Here is a 25,052-nt window from a genome sequence, read left to right as displayed (position 1 = left end):
ATTTATGATTATTTATGGAGCAAATATGAGAACTACTGACTAACCACTCCACTTTGAATCAAAGTGATGCTCTTTAAGTTACAGATGGCAGTTACTGTGAAAAGTGGTTTCCTTACAATGCCACTTAAAAGTGTAGGCTGCATTACTGAGATCACTGCTCAGAACAGGAGACAGATTTCTCTCTATCTTCACATAGCAAGGATAGCCCTGCAATTTTAACTAATATTCAAGTAATTGCAATCCAGGAAACATAAATAGGGTTTAATTTCCCCTAAAAATATTTTTTCCCGCATCAGAAACTGAATTGCAATAAATGAAATAAATTTGTGATTAATTAATTAAATTATGAAAATAATAAAAACAATTAAATTATTAAAATTATTATATTATAAAAATTATCAAAATAATTTATTTTAATTATGTTGAGATCAATTTTAGGAGTAAAAATTCCAATTCTTTAAACAAAACGTGAATTTTCCAAAACTATATGGCATATAATGATTTGACAATGACTAAATGCTACACTGCAACAGTTCTTGCTGTCAGTTTTACTTGCAGACTGAGGAAAGTCTCAGAGCTGTTCTTCCCCTGATCTAAATGCCTAAATAATTAGGCACTATTAGGAAAGAAATATGTCAAATCAGTCAAGACCATGAATTTTGAAATTATTCACTAAATCAACAGTAGATTGTTAGAACAAATGTCTTGGTTTTACCATGGACAGTGGTGATCCATCCTCCTCACACAATGTCCACAACGACTGCAATGGTGCGAACGCTTTGGTCTCATCATATTGCATTTGTTACATACTTCCCAATATTCTCGTTCTAGGCGCAAATGCAAAGTCAAATTAGAGAAATTTAAACTCGGTACAGTACACTCATGATAAACCAATGGGCTAATGATTCAAGGAGAAAAAAAAGTCATAATTTGATCTGAGAAGGGTTAGCAGCACGTAAGAAACTTTCTTCCCCACTGTCACCTTAATTAAACTGGAAGATATTACTGCCAGTCTGTGAATGTTTTCTTCTCCAAAATCCTCTCTCCTCCTATATGTTTTTAGGGAGCAATTATTACAGCACAAAAGCTGTCACAATTAAATTATTTTCTTACTCATTTAATGCAAAAAAACATATCTGCTAGACAGAACCATCGTACAATCTCCCTGCCATTCCAAAACTTCCTGAGAAAATACTGCTACTCAAATTTGTCAAAGCCAGCTAACTAAAACAAAATACACAATGAAAATTCCATGAGCATCTTCCATCGCAAAGAACTTCAAGCCATGCATCTTGCAACACACAATTTTAGACATAAGGCAACCAAAGAACAGATAGATGATAAGCTTATATTCAAAAATATACGTTATTTTTGGATGCCCAATGTGAGATTTAAGCTCTCTTGAGACACTGGGTAACTGAAACTACTGGGTGCTACTACTGCTCAGCTTAGCTATTATTTATTTCAAATTCCACCATGCAAATCAGGGGAAACCTTTGAAAACTAGAATTCAAATTATATATTCCTAAAATTCACCTTAGCATGGGAAACAAACAATATCAACATTGTAATATTCCCATTCAAAAAAGCATGTATTTTCTGTATTTATGCAAAACTGGTGCATGAATAAGAATCTTAAAACACTTTGATTGAGTTTTTTTCTGCCTAAACAGAACTTTTTCAATGCAGAGAAATTTCTTAAATCTTGGGAGGGGGAAAGCTTAATTTTTACAGTACAACATTCTGAAATTTCATTCAGTAAAGGATTGTTCCTATGTAAACACAATTAAGTTAAATTTAGCACTTCTGAGCCACCTGCTGGCAGCTCTAATCTTGTCTTTCTTGCTGCAAGATAACATTTGGACACTAGAAGTAAAGAAGCCCAATATCAGAGATTATTAAACTAGTAATAATGCCAGATGGAAACTGATTTACAATCTGTTCCCATAAATCCAGTGTCACAAAGGTGTCACTCCCTAATAGGGTAGCTACCAGCAGAGTTCAGAAACACCCCAACCTCATTTCTAAATACAATTTACACCATGCAAAAATACGTCTTCCTGTCTACCCAGAGAACACCAGAGAACTGAAGAGATACTTTAGAAAGTACAATATCCCTGATATAGTGTACACCAAATCACAATATCATTGTCACAGTTGTGAATAAACGTTCCATCTTCAGAAGTAACTATAAGCATGAAATGAAAGAGGCTGGAGAGCTATTCAAAGGGATCCCTTAAAAGAGAAAGAAATATTCATGCATGAAGGGAATTAGTACTGGTCCTGGTATTTTAGAGTTAAATGAACATTCAGTCATAAATGTAATTGTATGTAGCTGTATTGAATGTCTTCATTCTTCAGCTCATGCTGCAGAATCCACATTTCTCCTTCTGCTGCAAGTATTCTGAGAACCCAAGTCTTAGACATCTTTTTTTACTAGATCAAAGGCTTAGTTATCAGGAACAGAAAGAACACTGACATGAGATCTTCTGCAATCAGTGTTTCACATCTGAATCCCAGGGAGATACATCCCTTCCTACTATATGGCTGCCTAGTTTGTGCACATTGTAACATCACTGCTGAGGCCAAACAGATCATGTTTCCAAAGGTATGTACCCTATATTCTTATTAGCATCAGGAATAGAGAGCAAAATGTTACTCCTGGCATCCAGTACATTGCAAGACAAGACTGAAATACTCACCCCGCACTGAATTTGATAAGCTTTCTACATTCAAAAAGTAAATAATGGAGCAAAGTTCATGCTATTTAATAATCCTACTCCACTCTAAGCGGCTATGTAAAAGCTCTATGGATAAGACAAGCACTTTAACAGCATCCAATAGATAATAAAATACTGGCTTTCTCTGTAGAAAATTATTAAGGTTTCCTATCTTTCCCAATTTCTGGAGTATCGGATACCATGTAGGAATTGTGGGATAAATTCAGAAGGACAGAAATAAACTCTCAACACATTAAGTTGCTACTCTATAACAACACAATGTTCATATTTGTTTGGTTAATAGCCCATATAAAATAAGTCATAGCAAACGTGTAAAAAATGCACAAGTAAAATCCATCATAAGAGTACCTTCTACCACCACTTTCAACATCCTATAAATTTACTCAGAAAAAACAGCTGTGTAACTATAATGACTAACCATCTCTAAATACTTTCTATTAAATATCATAAAGTTAGAAGTATACGCAACATCTTTGAAGGCCTGGAAAGCAAAAAGATTCTTCCCATGGAAAGATATCTTAGCAGAAGTTCCTACATAACTAAACTTCTGATGGATCACACGTTTTGAAAAAGAAATTTTGAGTTAGAAACAGTGACATATCAATTTTAATTAAATTAACAATATAGGTTTCAGCAGAGATAGCCCATGTTTCCATCAAATATCACAAAATCAAATCTATCCCTAATTATTAAAATCACTTTTATTCAATTATATGGAAACTATTTAATGTACCTGTAATTGGTATCTTTGGGTTTTCAGGTAGCTTTCCTGGATCAGCTACTGAGGCTCTTAGTAATGAAGCTATACAAAACAATGAGCAGAAGTAATAACCTGAAAAGACAAATAAGCATTTGTTGGTCTTTTTCAGCTGTACAAACTACCTACGACATACTTCATCGAAAATACAGATGCTCCAGCACCGAGTTAGAAAATACTCAGCCTTCTCACTCAATTCCAGATATATTATTGATAGTATCATAAACTGTATAGTAAGTACTTCCCAGTCTTAAAAATGGGGAGGAAAAGGTAACAGTGAACATTGCTTTGACTGCATCAGCAGGATGCCACTATAACCTTACTACTGCATGCAACAAGTGCCTGCACTGTCTTATCAAATAAGCAATCTACAATTACACTACACCTCAAAGCTTCTATGTGAAAGGACATTCCCAATGGTCCATCTTCACTATAAAGCTGGTTCCAGTTATAACTTAAGCCCTTTCCCAGCAAAACCTACATGCATAACTTATATTTAAGATTATATATAAATATCAAGGGATACTATATATCGCAAAACTAGCAAAACTCAAGTTTGCCAACCATCAGCACTACCATCCCACATTCTGACAAACAGAGTTGTTGGCCTGAAACTCTGTCCACAAATTCTAGGTAAAGGATCTGAAAGCCATATTAACACTTTTCTCCAGTTTCCACACAAACAAGTTTTACCTTTGAAATGAGTAAGTGTCTCAATTTCTCAGAACAGAAAAACATAAGATGAATCCTAGTACTCTGATCCTTTACCTTATCCTTCATCTTTCTGATCTTTCTCACAGTTTTTAATTACTGCCCAAGGACATTATTTTTACTAATAGAAAAAAAAGGGCTAAGTTAAATTGACTTACACAAAATTGCCACAACTGAAATATGTCCCTCTTCATAGTGTGGAAAAAGGATGACTTTTGGAATGAAGATTGTATTGTACAACCAGACAAAGATAATCAGACCCAAGCAGCACCAGCCCTGAGGGTCAACCACAAAGTGAATTCGTCGTCCCATTGAACACAAACAGTTTACAATCTGCCACAACACAGGAAGAAAAGATTATCCTACAAAGATAATTAAAAAGGAAAAGAAAAAAAAGGAAGTTAACTAATATAATGCAACCTACACGACTTCACATACATTCAAATAGTAAAAAAACCACAACCTGTCAGCTACTGATTTAAGCAATTAAGTGAAAACTTAAGAGATGCTTCACAGACACTGCTCAAACACCAGGAACATACATATTTTATTATTTCCTTAACTAGTTGTATCTTATTGAAAAGTAACATTTATCATCAAGATGCAGGTAGAACAAGTACCTGAGAAAATTGTTAATAAGTAAAGCAAGGTACTGTCGGATATCTGGCAGCAGCATATATACATTAAAGAAAAGAAGACTCTCATGAAAACAAAAAGCTTGCAAAGCAAACAAGAAATACAGGAAATTATTTACATGATACAAGGAATCATCCCATCTCCCTACTGTGGTTTCCCAAATACATTTCAAGATTATTTTTTAAAAGTTTGTACGCTAAAATTTTTGCAGGCTTCCCTAGGAATGTGTCATCTTTTCCTGCTTAAAAAAATCTTCTTCGTGCCAACTATAGCAAACCAACAGAGAAAGGAATGATGTTACTCTAACATCTTTCATGTAGATCATTAAGAAGTAATGATCATTAGCAACAATACTTAAAACATCAAGGTTTCCATTCTGATAATTTAGTGCATTGAGTTAATTTTTTGTTTAGTCTGAAGAAACCCCACAAAGTCCTACAGTATCAACTTCAGAGCTTCATAAATTGATCTTCATAAAAACACAACAGAACCTTCAAGGAAAGGATTACTACTGAGACATTTCAGGCTATGTTCAGTATTGCAACATACACATAAACCTGACACACGTTCCTACCCATTAGTTTCCCTGACTTGTAGGCTTCAGGGCAGTTGTTCACTTCACATGTATTTCCTTCCAGCTTCTACTTGTTGCACTGAAATTTCATCTTGTTTATCAGTTAGACATTTCTGCTTCCAGCGGTTTTGCTTTCTTGCTTCATGTCTGCCTATCGTCACTTGCATTCATAATTTCTCTGCTTAATATTATCCACCATGTCTTGTTTTCTTCTTCTTCTAGATCTTTCATCAAAATCATAGAATCGCCAGGTTGGAAAAAACCTCTTAGATCATCGAGTCCAACCATTCCTGTCAATCACTACACCATGTCCCTGAGCACCGTGTCTATCCGTCTTTTAAACACCTCCAGGGATAGAGACTCAACCACCTCCCTAGCAAGCCTGTTCCAGTGCCCAATGACCCTTTCTGTGAAAAATTTCTTTCTGATATCCAGCCTGAACCTCCCCTGGCAGAGCCTGAGGCCATTCCCTCTTGTCCTGTCCCCTGCCACTTGGGAAAAGAGGCCAGTTCCCTCCTCTCCACAACCTCCTTTCAGGTATTTGTAGACAGCATTAAGGCCTCCCCTCAGCCTCCTCTTCTCCAGGCTAAACAACACCAGTTCCTTTAGCCACTCCTTGTAAGACTTCTTCTCCAGCCCCTTCACCAGCTTCATTGCTCTTCTCTGCACTTGCTCCAGAGCCTCAACATCCTTCTTGTGGTGAGGGGCCCAGAACTGAACACAGGATTCAGGGTGCGGTCTCACCAGTGCCAAGTATAGAGGGAGAATAACCTCCTGGACCTGCTGGTCACGCCGTTTCTGATACAAGCCAAGATGCCATTGGCCTTCTTGGCCACCTGGGCACACTGCTGGCTCATGTTCAGTCGCTGTCAAGCAACACCCCCAGGTCCCTCTCCTTCAGGCAGCTTTCTAGACAGACTTCTCCTAGTCTGTAGCACTGCACAGGGTTGTTGTGCCTCAAGTGCAGGACCCGGCATTTGGCCTTGTTAAACCTCATGCCATTGGTCTCAACCCAGCGGTCCAGCCTGTTCAGATCCCTTTGCAGAGTCTCCCTACCCTCCAGCAGATCCACACTATCTGTCAGCTTAGTGTCGTCTGCAAACTTACTAAGGGTGCACTCAATGCCTTCATCCAGGTCATTCATAAAGATATTAAACAGGACTAGACCCAGCACGGAGCCCTGGGGACACCACTTGTGACCGACCTCCAGCGGGAGATACCTTCATTTACCACAACCCTCTGGGCCTGGCCATCCAAGCAGTTTTCCACCCAGGAGAGTGCACGCCTGCCCAGGCCAGAGGAAGCCAGTTTCCTAAGCAGAATGCTGTGAGAAACTGTGTCAAAGGCTTTACTGAAGTCCAGGAAGACCACATCTACAGCCTTTCCCTCATCCAGTAAGTGGGTTGCCTTGTCATAAAAGGCGGTCATGGTTAGCTTGGCAAGACCTACCTTTCATGAACCTGTGTTGACTGGACCTGATCATCCAATTCTCTTGCATGTGCTTCATGATAGCACTCAAGATCACCTGTTCCATGACTTTCCCTGGCACTGAGGTCAGACTGACAGGCCTGTTGTTCCCTGGATCCTCCCTCCAGCCCTTCCTGTAGATGGGCATAACAGCCAGCCTCCAGTCCAGTGGAACTTCCCCAGTCAGCCACAGCTGCTGGAAGATGATGGAAAGGGGTTTGGCCAGCACATCTGCCAGCTCCTTCAGTACTCTTGGGTGGATCCCATCTAGCCCCATAGACTTATGAGTGTCTAATTGGCCAAGCAAGTCTCTAACCGCCTCCTCTGGGATCATGGGAGCTTTGTTCTGCTCCTCTACCTGCTGGGGATGTACACACAGGGAATAACTTTCCTTACTATTAAAGACTAAGGCAAAGAAGTCATTAAGTACCTCAGCCTTGTCCTCATCCTTTGTCACGAAAGTCAGACCTACATAAGATGACATTTTTCCATATTTATCCTATACACTATTTATAATTACCATTTGCTGTCTTCTAGTGCAACAGTGTTCCCATTCAAGTACAGCACTGTCTTAAGTGCTTTTATCCTAAAAAGGCATCAAATTTGCTAACATTTGTTTTATAAAACTAGTCTGTATGCTGAATACAGCTACTGTGTCCTTAAGACTGTTTTTATGTTCATGATAACCATAAAAACTATTCAGGTCTATATTTACTCTTTTTTCGTTTTAGTTTATGTAGAGTGCATGCACCATAGTATAGGTACCCTGAATACAACACACACTACATACATACATACCATTTCCAGACATAAAAACCATGTATAGTATTATCCTCCAGAATCTGCCAGTTCTTAACGTGCTTCTGTTGTAAGTCAGCTTTGCCAACCAGCAGGTTTAGAACCAAAAAGCATTCTAGACCCTTCTAAGTGTGCACTGATGGAGGATCTGTCTCATCAAGCACAGAAGCTTGGAAGGAGGTGATCAGACTGTACATTGGGGATGCTGAAAAAGAGATGGACCAGACTCCTCCAAGACCCTGCAGCAACAGGAACCCTCACTGTGCCGATAAGATTAAGGCAGAGCTGGGCATGGAGATGCTGAGTCTGGTGAAGCTTGCAGCTCACAAGCTCCAGCACCAGGAGGAGGGTTCCTGCTGTACCTGCAGCTCTGGTCTGCAGAGCAGGTTCAGAGCCCTGGCAGCAAGCAAAGACAGGGAGCTCTGTGCAGTGAAGCCTCCAAGCTGGTTGTGGCAACGCAGGCTGGAAAGGGTAAGGAACAGTGATGGGAAACTCCCTGCTGCAGGGACAAGAGGCACTTCTGATGGCTCAGCCTGTCAACTGGCAAGGTTTGTTCCTTGTCAGGGGCTTGGGTCTTGAATACTATGGGCAGGCTGTACTGAGGCCGGTAGTAGTTTGGCCCTCAAACTATTGTGCTTAGCTGCTACTCCACACAGGCACCATGGAAATGGCCAGTGGTGACCAGAAGCCTACCAAGCATAAGTACACGGCTTGGAGCATGAGGGCCAGGGCCTGGGGACCAGATGGTGTCTCCTTCATCCTCCTGGTGAAAGGGAAGGACTTCAGGAGCAGACAAGTCCTGAAAGTCAATAAGTGGTTGCAGTATTTACGTCAAAACCTAGTACCCAGCTTTCACATCCATAGGACCTTCTCTGAAGATAAGGACTGAAGGGGCTGGAGGGACAGGAGGTCAGGATCCACGTAACACTATGCAGGGTAAAGTCGTCTTTGCCAACAGGCAACTGCAAGCCTGTTAACCTCTCCCTGATTCCTGGGAGGGTGGAGAAACCCACCCTGGAAACTATTTCCAAACATAGGAAGGACAAGAAGGTTATTGGGAGTAGTCAACATGGATTTAGGAAGGAGAAATCATGCAGACTGACAGAAACACAGAGGCCAAAAAACCACTGCTGACCACTGAGGAATCCATCTGTTTTCCATCTAACCACAGCAGCAGAGATTCCATGACTTCACAGTGCTTCCCCAGAAGGGGAAATAACAGGTCAGCAAACAAAACAGTGAGATGTAAGTACCAAAACACTTGTTTCCAAGTAACCCACTAAGTATAATGGTAAGCAATAAACAGTCACGGAGAAAAGACTATGAAGAATGGCTATAATAGAAATACATCCCAAATGATTGTAACTGAATGGCTAACTTTTCATGGCATGACATTATTCATTTTTATAATAAAGAAAAAAAAACAACCTAAAAAACCCAAAATGAAATCAAACACCACCTCCCTCACAATCTGTACCTTTGATGGCAAGATCCCCAATCAAGTTGGAACTATACAAAAAAAGGCTCCATTCTCAAGAAAGGAAGATTTTTCATCGTTGCCTTCTGTATCTTTTCTGAAAGAGACAGAAAAAACCTGTGATACTCCAACAATCATCATCACTGGTTTGAAAGGCAGCCCATAACAGATTACATTTTATTCTGTTCTTCATATCTCACCTCACCGAGCAGAGCTTCCTCTCTAGCTATCACAGAGATATCTGGATGCTTTGCCTCTCATGCCTGAACTAATTCAAACAAGTGTTCTCCAATTTCAGCTTTAGTCCATTCCACAATTACAATACAGATTTAAATAAAAGGATGGGAGTGTTCAAAGAAAGGTCTATATAAATTGAACTACTACCAGTGCATTTAATTTTCTTTATATTGTGATACAGTTGTTTCCTGCATTCCTATTATAATGATAAACAAAGTCTCATATTTTTCATTACAATTTTGTCAGCAACACTGCATGGATAATGTTAACATATCAACTTCCTCCGGCAAAGTGAGGTTTTACTCCTCTGCCTTCTGGTTTATGTAGCATATATAAATATGCAAGGATGGGTGGGGAAAACAGAGAAAACCTAACACATGCATGTTCCAATGATTATGTAGAAAGTACTATATTCCAATTTAACTCACAGACAAGGTGAATTTATAGTCTGCTCTTTATAAACATACTTTAGGAAACCTGTATTTACACTCTGAAATACAACGTCAAAAGGAAGACTGGTCTGAAATAATTCTGTTCTTTAGGAAGCACCATTTCCAATAACTCCAAGATACAGAGCAAAAAAGTATGAGCCGGTTTACAACAAACAAACAAATTACTTAGATCCATATATACACTGCATTCATACATGTACTGCCTGAAAATCCTCCAAGAAAATAATTTACAATAATGTACACAACACTAATGCAAGAGGTATTGTGGTTTTCTTTCCCTGTCCCCTAATTTACTGCATTTTTTGTAAATAAACATGTCAAACACATAAACATTTGAAAGCAAATGGTAACTGTGGCTGTGAAAAGCTTTAGATTTGTCAAAATGCACCTGAGTCTTTCCTACAGGATCAAGAACTATTCCTGACTTTCCAAAAATACTTTTATTACAGGATGGCTGGACAGCATGCTGTCCTAGCCCTTTTCGTTCTGCTCTATGCATTTAATGATGTTATAAACTCAGTATTCATTCATTATAATCTATTCGTTCATTATATCCACATCCAATGAGACCACTGAATGATTCAGGCAGGCAGGCAGTCACTTCCCAAAAAGGACAAAGCTTTGCACCAATCACAAATGTTAACATGAAATAAAGATTGCTTTAGTAGGCTCACTTGAACACAGACTTCAAAAAAGAGTATATTATTTTGAATCAAGACAGCCTCAAAATATACTTAGAAAATTCTGTTTCATAAATAAATGCAGTACAAGCATTAGTCAATTTATTATCCTACAACCCACAACAACCTGGTGACTCCTGCTCCTTGCACTTCTATGGCTGTTGCACTGATGCGCAACTGGAAACCAAAGTCTTGTACATCCTACCTCTCTTTAGCTCTGGACTTTTACTTCAGTAAGAAAAATAAAGCTTGTGAAATCTGATTTCTAGATCTTCTGTCAGAAATACTTAAACAAGTCCAGAATTTAGAACAATAATTACACTGCTATTCACTGTGAGACATAATTTTAAGACCCCACGCAAACTGAACAATACTATGTTTTATAAAACATACTTCTATAACAAAAAACCGCAACTTTCTAAAAAGCTTGTACTACACGCAATTCAGACAGAAAAAGGAACAGAGCACAGAAACATAAGAAATGCAATTGCTATAGTATTTGTGATAACCAGGGCAAGGCCATAACGATTAACAGCCTCTGCCAATTTGTGGATCCAGCCGACTATAGATGTAAGTTTCCTGAAATCTTAAGACTTACTGCCAAAAACTACTGATATAAAACTACAAATGCACTTTACCAAAAAAAAGAAGCAGACTTGAACCAAACAATGGAATTATTTTCAACCACATTTTAAAGAAGTCATTTCCATGATGTTACCAAGCGTTGGAATAGGATTACCATTAAGCCTGTGGCAGCTCTTCCATTTAACAGAACTAGTATCTGAAAAACAAAGCAGCCCAAACAACAGCATATTTTTGCCATGACAAAACCCCATATACCTGGCATTGCACGTGTTTACACAACAGATGGTTGCTAGCAGGTTGTGGTGCTACACAGTTGCGAGGTGGCTGTTGACGGGCTGGTTAAAGCAGGTAAGGCGCTCCCACCCAGTTCTTTTTTTTACGGATAGAAATTTGCAAGCCATACCTGTAAACATCTACAGCATTCACGAAAGAGGCCACACGGGCTGCGACCGGCACGTGGCTTGACCTCAAATCTATCCACGTTATTATCCTCATTGGTGACAAACCCCAGGAAAACTACTGTCAGCTCCTGCTGACCCCGCAGCCACCTGCAGACAGACAACACGCGTTACTCGAGCCATCGCCGTTCGGATCCTCACTCTGAAGGCACTGAGAACGCACACTTCCTAACACAAACACACACCCCCATCTACTGGAGCTGGGGAACGGGAAGCGGGAACCCAGGAAGCGTCGAGGGGCGCCGTTATCCCGGAGTCCGCAGCCTCTCCCAGCCTCAGGGCACCCCCCCCTCCCTACGTGGGGAAAATAAGCGGCGTCCTGGAGCTTCGTGGGGAAGGGCAACAGTTACGGCTTTTATTTCGGGGTTCGCGAGGGGTCTCTCCCCCACTCCCCACGCGCGGGCCCCGCCGCCGGCCCCGCGCGCGACACCCCAGCGACCACTTGCACTCCCGCTTCCGCTTCCGGCCCCCGCGCGGCGCACGCGCGCTGGGGAAGGCGCCCCCTCCCCGCCACCCGCCGGCCCTCAGGGCCGCGGCCCCGCCCAGGAGCGGCGAGGCGGAGCCTGGGGCCGCGGTCGGGAGGGTTAGCGGGAGCTGCCTTCAGAGCTGGTCCGCAGCACTACCGGGATCGGGTAGCCATGGCTTCCGTGGGAAACCTGGGCCAGTGCCTTACCACCCTCATGGTGAAGGTGTCCCGTCTAAATCTGCCCCTCTGCAGTTTATACCTGTTCCCCCTCATCCTATCACCACAAGCCTTTATGAATAGTCCCTCCCCAGCTCTCTTGTAGCCCCCTTTCAGGTACTGGAAGGTCTCTGTAAGGTCTCCTTGGAGCCTTCTCCAGGCTGAACAACCTCATCACTCTCAGCGTGCCCTCCTATGGGAGGTGCTACAGCCCTCTGATCGTCTTTGTAGCCCTCCTCTGGACCCTTTCCAACAGTTCCATATCGTTATTATGTTGAGGATTCCAGAACTGGGCACAGGACTCCAGATGAGGTCTCACAAGAGAGTAACAGAGGAGCAGAATCACCTCCCTTGACTTGCTGGCCATGGTTATTTTGCTGCAGCCCAGAATACAGTTGGCCCTCTGGGCTGTGAGCGCACTTTGCTGGCTCACGTTGAGCTTCTCCTCAACCAGCACCCCAAAGTCCTTCTCTGCACATCTGCAATCACGTTGTCCCACATCGTGTATTGAAATTGGGGATTGCTCAGACGCAGTTGTAGGACCTTGCACCTGGCCTTGTTGAACCTCATGAGGTTCTCACAGGCCCACTTCTCCAGCCTGTCCAGGTCTCTCTGGATGACATCCAGAATTGTAGAATCATAGAATGGATTTGTTTGGAGAGGCCTTAGAGATCACAGGAGGGTTGGAACTAGATGATCTTTGAGGTCCCTTCCAACCCAAACTGTTCTATGATTCTGTGATCATCCAGTTCCAACCCTCCTGCCATGGGCAGGGACACCTCCCACCAGACCAGGCTGCCCAAGGCCCCATCCAACCTGGCCTTGAACACCTTCAGGGGTGGGGCATCCACAAGTTCCCTGGGCAACCTGTGCCAGTGCCTCACCACCCTCGTTGTGAAGAAATAGCTCCTTGTGTCTAGTCTAAATCTGCCCCTCTCCAATTTATAGCCATTAGCTGTAGCAATACCCCACAAAACACATGCGCTATAGACGAGGCCTCTGCCTTGACCTCCAGGCTCCTGCTGGGAGAATCTTACTCCTTAATTATTGCACTAATTAGTATTTAAAGCACAAAATTGTGCGAAGCTTCTTAGTACTATAAAATCATAGAATCATAGAATCATAGAATAACCAGGTTGGAAGAGACCCACCGGATCATCGAGTCCGACCATTCCTATCAATCACTAAACCATGCCCCTTAGCACCTCATCCACCCGTCCCTTAAACACTTCCAGGGAAGGTGACTCAACCACCTCCCTGGGCAGCTTGTTCCAGTGCCCATATTCACTTTATTAAGAGAGACGTATATTAACTTATATACTGCATGATTATGTTTAAGTCAGTGTAACTGAAGGGCCCCAGCTCACGGCAAGAAGGGCCGCTCCCACTTAGAAGTTATTTCTCAGCGTCCTAAAACCATAGACAAAGAAGAAGGAATACCCCTGGACCACCAACATAATGCCAGCATCCCAGTCCCTTCAACGTCTCTGTGAGACCTTCCATTATCTGGCATCACGGATAATTAACTGTAGCAAGACCACCTCCAGGAACACCTAGATGAGAAAAGCAGCAGGTGAACGTTGGCATCACTTTCAAAACAGTGATGTGTATGTGTTAACTAGTGAGTGGTCAAATTGTATTGTATCTGAACACTTGAAAAGTCTAAGAACCATGTATAAAATCGCTTTCACTGTGCTGCAGTCTGAGTGGGGCATCGCAACACATGAATAAAGAATTATTCTTGCAATTCAGTATTTTATGTCCTAGTCTCCCTTCTCAGTCACCACAAGCCAGCTTGAGATTTTCATGACACTCAGGTCGCCTGCTGTGCTGTGCCTCTTGCTCACAAAGGGCCCTTACATGGCTGCAGAAGCCAATCTTTGTTTTTAAAACATAATTCTAGCTCGCAAGGGATTAGCAGTGGCTAAGAGTCACAGACAGCTTGTAACGGACAGGGACAGCGTTTTCAGTGTTCCCAGCTGGGAATCGTGCCTTGAGCACCCATTGCTGATGCGCATAAAAGATCTCTTCACTTCCTAAAAGTATCCCCATCTGTCTGAGTGGCGTGGTTCCCACTGTAAATTGATGGACTCTTGCCCTGGGGATTTTTCCTGCACAATGATGGATGAAATGGATGAAGAGTAATGCGGTGATCGCCACCAAAACAGGAAACCCTTCATTCTTCCTAAAACTTAATAATAACATCATTACTCTGGAAAGAGAGTATCCAAAAAGTCAGTTTAGTGTTTAGGTGGATTTTAAGCTTTCATCAAGACTTTTGGACCTTATCTTGATTTATTTTAGAATGTTTGCAGTCTTCTGTTCTATGGGGCAATTCTTAACATTTCAAGCTGAAGTTGCTGTGGCCTGAAAATGCATATTCTTAGCAGGAACCGGAGGTCGCCTAGAAAGAGAATTAAGCACATTCCAGGTAAACCAGAAGATAATGCTTCCACAAGAACAACTTACCTATGTCCCTAGGAACAGGTAACATTGAAAATAATAGAATTAATTACACTATTACAAATATGGGGAAAAGGCTCACTGGAAAGGTTGTTATAATTCAAAACAGCCTCTACCTCTATTCCATGACAAATTTCACATATGATTTTCTACCTATATATAAAAACTATTTGTGAAAAACATTCCACTGATTTGAAGAATAACTGTAGAGTAAAAGGAAAAGAAGAACCCAATCAAGGATTGGAAAGGAAAGCAAGGATTTGGGGGGGAGGGTGGGGTAAGGGCAGGAAAGATAAATGAAGATGGATAGGATGATCAATGAAGGTTTCTGGTAGAAAAAAAGAATTGGTAAACAGTGTTGTCGTCTAGTCAAATACTAGTTATTTCCTTTTATGTAGTGGTATACTGATAATGGCCATTCATTAGATCTGTACTCTTGTCAGACAGATTGTGTTTTAGTGTTTTCTACTTGTAGGTGTGCACAGTAAACAGAGGTTATGGAACAAGGGCAGTAGCCTGTTCTAGCTCAGTAATCAGCACAGCAGTTCCCGCTCTATAATATTTCTTTTGGGGAAGAACAGCGCAGAAAGAAAAACAGACAATTGTGTTGGACTTCCTGATTAAGCTTGCAAAGGCTCAGACTATTGAAACTACCTAACACTTCTGTCAGAATATCAAATCCTGATAGGTAGAAAATGATCCTTTGTGGTGAATTCCATTCTGAAAGAAAGATATGTACCTAGGGGAAATTTTAACCAATACTGCATAATATGGACTTTACATAAAGTAAAATATGGATTTATTACACAAAGATTGTTAAAAGTCTGCAAAATTAGAAAAATACCCACGTTACTCACTGCTAAATATTGCACATTAGTGTAGAATTCCTCTTGGAGTTTCTGATGTCTGTGTTGTGTTGTTGTTGCTGTTTAGAAATTACCACAGGAGCCACCAGCTGTCATCGTATAAATTTTATTGGCACTCTGTAAATATTAAATCAGCATGCTAAAATCAAGCCATGTGTGGTAACAGCTGATGCTCTGTTATGGAGAGCACAAGCAAGAGAGAGGTACGTGCTGTGCATCACGTGATTCTTGCTGCTTACAAGCCCCTTGCTTCAGGAGACTTTTCCAGGATTCATTCTGAGCCAAACTGTACCCCTTGATCCATGTGCAGGAGGGGTGCTGTCTGCGCACGGGTATCACTTGGGATGGAAAATCAGCCTTCTCAACAGCACTCATCTTCCTGGGTCCTTCTAAATTACACAGTTTGTTACTAACTGTTCTGCAGCACCGTTGCATTGCTTACTTCTTGTAAACCTTGCTGATGTACACAGGAAATACTTGTTAATTCTAGAATGGGAGCAAAATTTGTCATATCATGAAGGCAGAGGGTAGTGGTAATGGCATGCTGTGCTGAAGCAAAACCTGCCCAGGACCAGAGGCTTTGTCAGTCATAATGTCACATATTGAGGATGAGGCAATCGATGTTAAAGCAAAAATGTCTCTAGGACTCCATTTTCTCTCTGACCTAATGGCCAGAAAATCCAAAGGCAGATGTCCTAGTGTTAGTTCTCCTATCACCTTTTTCTTTCCAGGAGTTGTTTTCTGAAGCTCAGGGTGGGCAAGAGACTGCTTGAATGATTCCACATCTGTGGCAGTGCAAGGTGAGTTTGAACCAGCAGCAGCAAAGGGTTAATCTGAGAAACTGCCTAGTTTAGAAAGGCAGCTTAGGTACCTACCTGCTGTGTTTAAACAGCCTGACTGGGCTGCAGTAACCAGCAGAACACCAGACTAAATGGCTGGTAATAGCGATACCCTAAACCAGCGAAATGAAAAGGCCTCAGAAAAGGCCTTAGAGAAGCATAAATCTGGCTCTGACTTTTGTTATTACAATTACTGCTATTCAGTTTAGCTTTTGGTCCACGTCTTGTTTTTCAAGCTGAAGTGCATTTTGCTGGTGCCGTGGAATACAAGGGACTGTGAATAGGATGATTCTGTCCTCAGTATGGACAACTAACATTTTTATCAATGTTCTTGCAGTGAGCCAACTACAGAGTCTTCTCATCCCCATTCTCTCATCTGAGCAGAGGGAGTCTACAGCTTTCAGGGAGAGATTTCAGGGAGCAGAAGTTCATGGCTGCATACCAGATACCAAAGGAGTTAGGTCTAGCAAAACAGCAAATGCAAAATATTTATCATTGACTATCAGTGCTTCCTGTTTCCACTGGTAAGCTGCCTGATGAAGGACCAGAGGCAGTTTCATCCTCACATCTCTTCACATGCACCGTCCCACACAACACAAGCTCCTAGACACATCCCAGACACAATGCAATTATGCAGCTGTACGGACTGGCAGGGGGGTTCTCCCTGAGCAGGGAATCTCGTTGTCTTGCAACTGAAGCAAGGAGCTAGTACATTTAGGAGGAAGTGCCACAGGAGATTTCACCACCTATCAGTAAAGCCTGCTAAAGCTTGTTAGCTGACAGCCGCGAGGTTAGCTGTGAATATTTTGTAAATGGTGAATGAAGTACCAAGCACCACATACAGTCCTGAGTGCAACCTCAGAGACTTTTCCCTGGAATATATTGTTGCACAGAATTTGGTAAGATGTAATTACTTATATCAAATTTTGATATAAGTTTGATGTAATTACAGGCATTAAAGCTGGTTGCATAAAATCCTTATTTAAGTGAATAGCGTGTACCGAAAATTTATTTTGCTTAAGCAGTTACAGTTAACGTCACCTCTCCTCAATTACTTTCAAGGTAAAGCATAGCCATTTGGATAAGAGGCAGTGGGCCAAATGTAATGGCAGAAGTGTACCAACTCCACTTGGGTTTGAGTTGAGTTTTCAGAGACCTCTGCGACTATGGCTTAGTCTTGTCCTGTAAGATCAGTTTGCACAAGGAGTGCCCTGAAATAGAAGAGGTCACATTAACAACACTCCCACTGTAAACATAGTTATGTTGGAAAAGCTTCCATTACGGAAGCATGCAACCTCTGAATGGACACAACTGAACTGAAGTTATCCAGGTTTACTGCTATAATGGCGTTACTCCTGGAAGCATCCATACAGTGATATAGATCGCACCCCCCACTTTTCTGACCCATATAATTGATGTAAGTAGAGGCCATCATAGTTGCGCTGAAAGAGCAAAATCCCATTGGCCCTGGGCACAACTTATTCCGAATATGGATTTTTTAAAGGCTGAGAAATGTGATCCAATTTACACATCCTTGATTTTACTGAACATTGTGCTAATTACATGCAACCAGTCATTGCTGGGTTAATTAAACATTCATCCAAAAAAACTACAGCACTAATCTAATTAGCAATTACTACAGCTGTCATTACCTCTTTTCACCTACTTTTAAGCTGTGCAAATTCACACTAAGAATCTGATCCCACAGACTCCTTACATTAATAGCCTTCTTTGACTACAATACTGCTTCCGCACACAGAAGGAGCTGTAAAAATTAGGCTGAATACTTTACAGTCCAAAATATAGCTTCAGTTCTGCTATCCTTATATGCAAGTCACACTTCAGCAGTCACTAGTCATCAAAACTGCAAGACTGGGAGATTATTTTTTGTAATTGACTTGTGATCTTACTGGGAGGGTATGTAGGTCCTACCTTTAAGTGGTTCGCTGCAGGTAAAACCTACTTGCCTTGAAGAAAAAAAAATAAAATGGAGACAAACATTCTTGCATATTGACGCAGCTTTAAAACATCAATGGTTAGAAGCCTTAGAGGATTTAGTTTATTTTTTAAGATTAAAATATAAAGTTGGGAATAAAGAGAAAAAGGCTCAGAACTTTGATGCTTCATGTGCTTTTCTTCCATAGGCTGGATTAAAAAAGAACAGTAATGATTGAACCCAATAACTCTCAAAGGTATGGTAAGGTGCTGAGGTTTGAACCTTATGGAAAGGAAGGGAGCTGTTTCTTAGCTTTTCCACTTGTGTACAGCCTGCCTTAACAAAGAAGCAGTTGTTAGGGCTGACTGCAACGGGATATGTCCAGTGAGGAGAAATCTCTACTGAAAAAAGACTAAGCTGTAATGAATTACTTTGTTCTCTGAAACTATATGGTTGCTAGCTAGTACTTCTTTGCCTGTTAGTAAAGCTTTTCTTTCTTCAGATATAACTTGAACCCATTTGTGCTCAGTTCGGCCTAACTTGAGAGTATCTTTCAGATGCAATTTTAAGTAAATATTAAATCCAAAACCATGCTGAACATCTTTTTTGGTATTTTTTACAGCATATTAAGACACTTCACAGTGCAGTTCAAATACAGGGAATTGTTTACCCCACTCTTGAATTGATCAGCTATGTCAATACTGATTTCCCATGCCTCCCCAAAAAGAGCTGTGGATAGTTTAACAACACGGACCATGTCTGAGAGTTTAGCAGTATCAGTGGAGCAGATTCCCAGAGGACTGAAGGAAATAGGTTAGAAAAAGGCTGAAGTCTAGCTGCTGGAAGCTGATCACTATCTGATGTGCCAGGTCAGCGAGACAGATCCAGGGAGAAGCAGCTGGAGGCAGCAGAGAAGCCAACAGTTTCACTAAAGGGCTCGGATGCTGCATTGCCCAGCATTAAACTCAGGCTTTTCGTAGCAGAGAGTTATCTTGGCTGCTCCTGTAAAGTGGTACAGGTATTGTTGATAAAATCCTTCTGCAGATTTTCTCTCACACAAATGCCATTTCTGCTTTAGTTTAGGTTTAGAGAACATTACTTAAGCTTTATCGTGGAGTCACTGACAATGTTAAAATTCATCAGACTGGAAAAATGTGCATTGTCTTTCCACATGAATTTTAATAATAATAATAATAATGATAATAATAATACATTCATATATTCATTTTCTGTAGCAGTATGCTATTTTTATATTTTTTTCTCCTTCTGCCATCTAACACTTGCAGTAAAAAAAACCATGCAGAGCAAATGCAGCTGTGTAGAGGGAGACTGAGTGGTTTCTGTGGCAAAATATCCCTTGTAACTACCATCTAAGTGTCTAAATTGTGATGTTTATTAGTTTTCACTGGGAAGTAAGCCCCATCTGAGAGCAATCAGAATTACCTTAACTAGTCACAGCTTTCTGTCTGCCTTATGTCCATTTATATTTCACACTGTCCAGCCACTATCTCAATGTAAAAGTAGACCTGTTTTTGCAAGGAAGAGACTAAAGCCTCATTTGTGTTACCAATAGAGATGTATTGGCAGTCTCCGCAAGCATAAGCAATGTAAAGCAGCCAACACATTAGGATTTTGCACAGATAAATCATGCTAGTTCTTCAGCTGCTGTTGACTAGCATCCTAGAAACAGTGATAGGAAGGGTGGAAAGTTTTTTAAAGGTTTCCAGGTTTCCTTTGTTAAGGTGAGAACTCTACGTATAAATCCAGTAGTCTCATCTCTGTTTTATTAAGAGCTGCAAGGAAAGACCTGTTACAATTTAGGTAGAGTTCAAGTAGATTTTAGAAGCAGTTTAGCTCTTTAATATTTTTGTATACCACTGTGAAGATAGCTTTATTTTTTTACTGTTTTTTTTATTGGCAAATTCTTACAATCAAGGAGTAAAGATGTACTTTGCATGGGTTAATTCTGTTCATGTACATGTGCATACAAGTCTGACAGTAGAGACCGAGTCGCAGAGTCTTCAGTCTTGCGAGTCTCACATTTACACTCTTCTACAATCATGACTTCTTTGACCACTGCGACAGAACTGGTACAGTTGAGTTCCAGGTACTTCATGGAGAACTTGCTGGGCAAGCAGTGAGAACAAACGGTATAAAGACGATCTTCTGGACCAGGAACATGAAAGGAACTACATTTTCCAAAACACAGATTATTCTGAACCGTTACCCTCTCACAGTTCTCATGAGTAACACCCTGAAACAGAAAACAATTTGAATTTTCTAGGGCATGAATGATGTATGGAATGTACTTGAAAGCATGAAGGCAAAAAACCCCAAACCCAGAGCAAAATACTGTAATTTTTTCTTCTCAGAACATTTACTTTAAATGTGGGGATTTTTTATGTCAAGCAAAAAGTAAACAATAAGATCTTTTAAAAGTAAACTTTACTGCTTCTGTGGGCATTTCTTAGACTGAACAAGAAAGGCAAAATCTGCTTCAATCAGAGCCTTTGTGAGCTGATGGGGGAAAATCCAATAGGTGGGTTTGTCATAATAACCTTTTACTTGCTCTTTCATTTCTACATTTCTGACACAGTTAAGCAGGACTTAAAACATCATTTTGGCCTAACTTTCTTCTATGTGAAGCACAAGCTAGACTCAACTCTAATCTTGAAGATTTGTTTCCGTGTGCAAGAGGCATAATGTCCTATAGCAGATTATTTTTTAATTAAAATCTTAAAAGTACAATGGAAGTTCTGTAGTCTCTTTATTTGCAAGAATAACAGTTCTTTGAATCAGGAGAGCCTCTGTGAACGCCCAGGTGTAAAAGGGTAGTCTTTGATATTGTCATAGTGTAGCCACCCTGAAGAAAGCTTTCCTTATTACGTGGCACATAAAGTAAAATAGTGTAAGTTTCTAGGCCGCATTTATATTTACATATGTCTGCCAGTGAAATAAATTTAGTGAGGGATCTGAAAAACATGATCCTTGACAGGTTTTCAGTATAGAAACACTGAAAATAAATGTTGCCTTATGAGGGATACAGCTCTTATATCTGTAGTCTTTGCTTGTCTTAATGTTACAATATACCAGAATGGCTTCCCCTGTCCATGGGAAATTTACTAATTCTCCAGCATTCTTAGCACCAAAATAAATGTATGCATCAGTCTTGGAATCCTTGCTTAGCTGTAAGCAAGAAAGGAGTCCTTGCTTAACTGTAAGGAAACAGCCAGCTTCTCCTGCGAATACTTGTCCCTGGACAATATATGTATATGTGTGTATATATATATATGTGTATATATATATGTACACACAAAAATATATATATGTATACACATCTACGTATAGGTAATTCATGTACACAGACTGTTTAGATGTATATTCATTGTGTAGATAATTAATCACCACCACCTTGCTTGCCCTGGCTAGGTCAGAATATCTTTTCATTAAAAGAATAGCTAACTCCCTGAAAATTGAATGTGTGGCTTTTCAGTGCTTCAATTTAGCAGTTTCCCTCACCAGACTGAAGTTTTCTAGCCTTTTTTGGCAACATTTTTCAGCCACTTATTGTGTGTGAGAATGCTGAAGCAGTGCTGTGACTTAGCAAATGAAATAAGCCCTGTGTCTTTACTTGCTTATTACAAGAGGCAGGGGATAAGACACATTTATTGATCTTGGACACCTGTTCTTACCTGGGAAAAAGGCAGGGTTCTGCAGTTCTCTTGGTGCATTTCATTGCTTTTGATCGGCAAGACAACCTCTTCGGATGCTGAATTTTTCTTTAACATGAAGTGGTCCCAAAATTTCTTGGCATCTTTTCTATAGGGAGTTTCAGCCTCCCCCTTGCTGGAATAGTGGGATGGAGAGAAGTTTACCACAGGATGGGATGCGACTCGGTTTCCCAGGTCTTGGTCTGCATGAGTTTCTGCATTAGGAAGAACGAATCTGGACATTTTTTTCTCCTCTTGCTTCTCACTTTCAGATGTCGTTTGTGGAATTGCTACAAAAAAGCTTGGTTCTCCAGGGGTTTTCTCAACACGTACTGGGTTTTCCCCTACTAGCTCATGAAAACTGTGACTTTCAAGTAGATTTTTGTCCGAATAGAAAAGGTGTTGAAATGGCCTTCTGCTTTTCCTTTGCAGTGAAATTCCCCGTGGCTCTGTGGCTCCAAGATAGGAGAGCACTAACAGCTGAAGGAGAACTCGTGACATGACCCTGTAAAATGCAGCTCTGTAGAACTGCTGCTATTGCAGTAGGGGTAGCGTGCCAGCTTTATACGAAAGCCAGGTGTCACCTTATGGCTGCTGTCTGTGTGCAGAGGAGGGGTGAAATCAGGAGGGACCCTGGTGTGGCTAATTGTATTCATTAACTATAGATTACAATTATGATAGGAGACTTTGTGTTAATGTAGCTCTGCTTTCTATCTGGATTATGTGTATTAGAAGTTCCTATCTAAAATCTAGTAACCCAGGGTGGCATGGGGGACAGAAGGAGTCAACAGGAGGAAATATTTGGATAAAGCTGTCTAGTTGAGGCCTAGGAATTAAGGAAACATTTGAGGTTGTGTATTAGCATGTTCAATGTGGTCTTCATTGTTTATTTTGACTTTCCATTCCACAAAGCCAGAGACTGCCAAAACAGGGAATGTTATTTCATCACAACAGGAAAGGGCAAGGTGAGTAAAGTTTGCTAAAACATGAAGCTGGATCTGGAGACATCAGATCAGCCCATGTTTTCAAAAGTTGAGTCTAATTCCGGTCTTTCACATTTGGGATCTGACCCAAGGCCTGAAGCAGTGCCGCTGCAAACTGGCAAACTGGTGGTCACACACCCAGAGGAATCTGGCAGAAATTTCCCTTGCTTCCCTTCCTTCACAGCAGGTTTGCAGCTGCCAAAGTGCAGACATATCACTAGCTGAGAATAAAAGATCCCACACTGAAGAAACTGCGTCCCAAATTCTCAAATATTAACTAACACTGCTACATCCTCTTCTGTTTGGGCACCAAATCCACTACAGGCATCATATGAAATTACTAAATAAAGTGACCATTGAAGCAAAGCATGTTAGAACTGGCATGCTTTATGATTCTAGACAGAGTGTCTCAACAGAAATATCTGAAGACTGATAGACCCTAAAATGGAGGCACCTTTGCAAAATTATCATGCTATGCAACACGCAAGGAAAAAAAAATTACAGAACACCATATAGAGGATAGTTTTGGGGGAAGGAAAAGATATTTTCAATAAACCTTGCAAGCATTGATCCTAATCTGAAAATGCTAAAGGGAAACTGTATTTCACATATTTTGCCATTTAGGTACTCTAATCTGTATACACGCCTGTGTCTACCAGTCTGTTAATAGAGTCTTAATCATAGAGGTCTTTTCATTGTTCTTGACAACTTAGGTGACCTGTATCAGATGTATAGAGTTGTTTGTCTTTCATTTCCAGGGAATTCATTTATTGCCTGGTAATTGAAATAAACGTATTACCTAGCAACCTCCTTCTGAGAATCTGACTTGCAACTTTAGCACAAAGTTAGTAGAGATTTAGAGCATTCCCATAATGCATAATTCACTTTACATAAAATTTGTTCTAATCTTGAGGTCCCTCCTGGTACAGAAGTGCTTGAATCTTTAGCAAGAATTGGGTTCATGCACCAACATAGGAGTATATCTTTGGCTTGACAAACATGGGATGGTTTCATTAAGGGAAGCGGAGCCATCAAGCACAAGCTTTGTTGTTGTGCAATTTCAGTCAAAAAGCAATTTAATTCTGCCACTGGTTTGGTACCTTCTCATAGTCGCAAATGTGCCCTGGGAGGGCAGATTCCCTCACAATTACTAGGAATAAAATAAAAAATACTGGCGTTTGCAACAAGATCAACTATGAGATGTGCATGCAAAAGGCCCTGTTTAATATTTGCACAAGCATTTTCAGCAGTAGGGTGTAGCAACTATAAGTCAAGATGATTACTTTGGTGGTGAATAATTAAGTAACCTAGAAGTGTAATTTGAATCCTCCCATGCTGTCTTTTTTGGCCAACAAATTGAACTGAAGCAGCTGAACTTTGGAATTAAAATTCCTTGTGGCTGGTGCATGGTGGTAGTGATCATTCAAAATTATTTAGCAAAGAATATTAAATTTTGAGCTGTCCTTTTCTTTTTTTTTCCTCTTTATTTTAGTTGCTCAGATTGTTACACGACTGGGCTGATACTAAGACCTATGTATTATATTGCATTATATTGACATGGAAGGATCTGACAGATTTGATTGTTTGAAGCAACTTTATTTTTGCTGTTCATTACTTTGGAATTTAAAATAATAAAGATAATAAAAACAATTTAAAGATTATTATGGCTGGATTATAGCAACACAACACAAGTGTTCTTTCTGTTTGCTTTTATCTGTTTCAGCAATTTTTCACTTGTTGGGCCAGGAAGTTCCTTTCCTCTGTCTAGATCAGTGGTACACCAGGTCCTTCTGTTTAAAAATTCCATCTGCGGTCTTGATCCTGTGATGTTTGTATTTAACTTAATCCACATAAGCAAAATTACATGAAATTACTCACATGTATGTTTGCAGATTTGAAAATTAAGTGCTTGAAAGGCCAAAGTTACTTCCCTTCAAAGCTTACTTAAAAAATCCCACTGTCTTCAAGGTAAAAGAAAAAAAGGCATTTAAGTCTCAGTT

The 25,052-nt window shown here is 40.6% G+C and overlaps 2 protein-coding genes across 3 annotated transcripts in view; both read right to left on the bottom strand.

The window, feature by feature from the left end:
• ZDHHC21 (zinc finger DHHC-type palmitoyltransferase 21) overlaps nt 1-11,748 on the bottom strand; it is a 35,361-nt gene extending 23,613 nt beyond the window's left edge. Inside the window, exons 1-5 of one of the 2 annotated variants that reach the window (XM_069880057.1) lie at nt 11,519-11,748; nt 9,162-9,258; nt 4,368-4,571; nt 3,475-3,573; nt 716-827 (exon numbers count right to left, since the gene is read on the bottom strand). In XM_069880057.1, the coding sequence (XP_069736158.1) occupies nt 716-827; nt 3,475-3,573; nt 4,368-4,521 (365 nt within the window). In that variant the 5' untranslated portion in view covers nt 4,522-4,571; nt 9,162-9,258; nt 11,519-11,748. Of the gene's footprint in view, nt 1-715; nt 828-3,474; nt 3,574-4,367; nt 4,572-9,161; nt 9,259-11,518 lie in introns of those variants that run through there. The other variant, XM_069880056.1, reaches the window with a different exon arrangement.
• An 8,523-nt stretch (nt 11,749-20,271) lies between these two features.
• CER1 (cerberus 1, DAN family BMP antagonist) lies at nt 20,272-22,616 on the bottom strand. The gene is made up of 2 exons (XM_069880641.1): nt 22,052-22,616; nt 20,272-20,613 (listed from the first exon to the last, which is right to left on the bottom strand). Exons 1-2 carry the CDS (start codon nt 22,568-22,570, stop codon nt 20,320-20,322), a joined length of 813 nt encoding a protein of 270 aa, XP_069736742.1. The 5' UTR covers nt 22,571-22,616; the 3' UTR covers nt 20,272-20,319.
• Between the last annotated feature and the right edge of the window lie 2,436 nt (nt 22,617-25,052).

This window comes from Phaenicophaeus curvirostris, chromosome Z (assembly GCF_032191515.1).
Source record: "Phaenicophaeus curvirostris isolate KB17595 chromosome Z, BPBGC_Pcur_1.0, whole genome shotgun sequence".
NCBI classification, from domain to species: Eukaryota; Metazoa; Chordata; class Aves; order Cuculiformes; family Cuculidae; genus Phaenicophaeus; species Phaenicophaeus curvirostris.
The sequence above is the reverse complement of the archived record's forward strand: the minus strand, read 5'-3'. Positions and strand labels throughout refer to the sequence as shown.

What these genes read in the sequence shown, in the direction of transcription:
- CER1 (XM_069880641.1), bottom strand. Translation starts at nt 22,570, where the DNA reads ATGTCACGAGTTCTCCTTCAGCTGTTAGTGCTCTCCTATCTTGGAGCC. An exon ending in GAACCCTGCCTTTTTCCCAG is followed by an intron (nt 20,614 to 22,051) that starts GTAAGAACAGGT and finishes TTTCTGTTTCAG; the next exon opens with GGTGTTACTCATGAGAACTG.